This window comes from Diabrotica virgifera, chromosome 9, assembly GCF_917563875.1.
Source record: "Diabrotica virgifera virgifera chromosome 9, PGI_DIABVI_V3a".
NCBI lineage: Eukaryota > Metazoa > Arthropoda > Insecta > Coleoptera > Chrysomelidae > Diabrotica > Diabrotica virgifera.
This window is the reverse complement of record NC_065451.1, coordinates 104,739,041-104,741,338: the sequence shown is the minus strand read 5'-3', so window position 1 is coordinate 104,741,338 and position 2,298 is coordinate 104,739,041. Positions and strand designations below refer to the sequence as shown.

At 29.4% G+C, this 2,298-nt stretch overlaps 1 protein-coding gene across 1 annotated transcript; it reads right to left on the bottom strand.

Annotated features, from left to right (window-relative positions):
• Positions 1-1,334: 1,334 nt before the first annotated feature.
• On the bottom strand, positions 1,335-1,730 carry LOC126891202 (uncharacterized). Its single transcript, XM_050660384.1, has one exon. It carries the CDS (start codon positions 1,728-1,730, stop codon positions 1,335-1,337), a length of 396 nt encoding a protein of 131 aa, XP_050516341.1.
• Between the last annotated feature and the right edge of the window lie 568 nt (positions 1,731-2,298).

The following is a 2,298-nucleotide window of genomic DNA, read 5'->3' as shown; positions in this document are numbered from 1 at the left end:
CTGATTTTTTTCTTGTTTGAATAAATCAGTTGATTGGTGGTAACATAAATTAAATATTTGTTCAAAAAAAATTAATTTTGGTAATAAAAGTTAATTTTGTTAAATCTATGGTTCACTTTACCAAACTTTTAATTCATAATCAAATTTGAGTTTTTTATAAAAAATTAAGCAATCGTGTGCGGAAAAAAATAAATATGTTATTTTAATTGCCTATTTGTCTAATTTGTAAAATTCATATTAGAGTTTTCAAAAAGCTTATACAGGGTGAAATTTTTTCTAAGACCCAAACGAACTAATTTTTTTAAAGCCGGACCTGATTTTTTTCTAGTTTGAATAAATCAGTTGATTAGGTGGCAATAGTGTAACGATTGACCAAAATAAGAGACACATCGATCTGACCGTTCAAAAATTATGACGAATACAAATTTCTGTCGAAATGCGAAACTCGCCCTGTATATTATTAAACATGGGAGCAGACACTTTTTAATGGTCATTTGTTATTCCCCATAGGGGCCTCTATACGAGGTAGGAGTATGTACAGTTCCTCATGACTCACCCTGTATATACAATTTCAATGTGTGTTGATTTTAAAGATTTTATTTCTATGTATTAAAAGGTTTTGTTTTTTATTTTATTTATAACTATTAAAAGAATTCTATTTATTAGTAAATGTAAGATTGACAACGTTCGGACCAAAGAGTGGGGCGAGTATTTAATGTGTGTGTTAGAACTAGATGTGCAATTATAAACTAAATAGTTAGGGTCAGTACTTGATCTTTAAGAGTTGGTAGATCGGAAAGCTTAAAATTATAGCTAAAATACTGTATTAGCAGTCATATAATAAATAGTAATAAATGTGAATATGAATTAAATGACAACAATGTAGGTAAATGAAACACCATCATAAATTAAAGGGTGGAGAATTGGAATAGATAGAAAATAGGAATTAAAATATAGTAAGAAGTAATTGATTGTAAATTGAAACTGTGTTGTAGTGATATAAGCAATGGATAAATATTAATAATCTATTGAACCAGATAAAAGAAAAAAATTAGTAGTAAATTATATTTTAGGGTATACCTACATTGTGTTATAAATTTCGTCAATAAATAAATGACTAATTAAGTAAATTCACCTCACAATTAAATAAAACAGAAAACACACAGGACAAAAGACGATACAACAGATAATGAGGGAATTAGCACTGCATTTAATTTAATTTATTTTAACTGTATTGATTTTTTAATTATTTCATGGTATCAGTTTTTACCTTTGTGTTTTTTTGTAAAAATTTGTGGGAATGATGAAGTGTCAGAACAAGCTAGGTTAGTTGTCTAATTTTTCTCAGGTTTTTTGTGGTAAGGTGCATTATCTATCACTATAACACTTTGTGGAGGAAGATTTGGTATTAGTTTGTTTTCAAACCATTTACTATAATTTTCAAATGACATATCGTCGTGATAGTCGCCTGTTTTTACACCAGATTTGAAAACTAAAGCAGCCCCTTGAATAAAACCACACTCACCACCAGCATGCACAATAATTAGACGATTTCCTTTTGATGTGGGCTGCTTAACACCTTCCTTCGAATCATCACTCAAACTTTTGCGTGTGGTATGTGTTGAGTGGATGTATGTATCCATATACACTATAGGACGACCTTCTTCTCGGTACCTATTAATAGCTCTTAAATAGTGTATACAAAGCTTTTGGATGTCATGTCTCTCCATTAGAAGTTTTCTATTGGATTTTGTTTTTCTCCAACGGAAGCCAATGTCTCTTATAATTGAGTAGGGTCATTCCAAAGTGAATCTTATCCCTTCGAGAAAAATGTTGAAGAATTAGAAAAAAACATTTTTTTATTATCAGATGGTTCTTTCTGTATGAAACTTTTTAGTGTTCATTAATAATTCATAACATTAGTATACGTTAAGGTTTTTCAAATCGTTTTTGCGTCATTAGCTCAAAAAAACTAAATATAATTTGGATAAGACGCACTTTGGAACAACGCAGTGGATAAGACGCTTTTTGGAATAACAATAATGTAGACAAAGGAAGTAGTTTGAACGAATATTTTTATTCGAAACAAAACAGATACAAAACTTATACCTAAAACAGATTTTGGCTAAAATAACAATAATGTTATGGTCACATAAGCTAAAAAACAAAAACACTAAACACATTTTTCAGTTATTAAACTCTTAATTCAGCAGGTTCTGGAAAATAACTTTCGCAGTAATCTCTCTTTGCTGCATATCTGAAACAAATGATTGATTGGATTGATATAAGCAATACAGA

Excerpts from the sequence above, each read along its gene's own strand:
- LOC126891202 (XM_050660384.1), bottom strand. The coding sequence starts at position 1,730 with ATGGAGAGACATGACATCCAAAAGCTTTGTATACACTATTTAAGAGCT.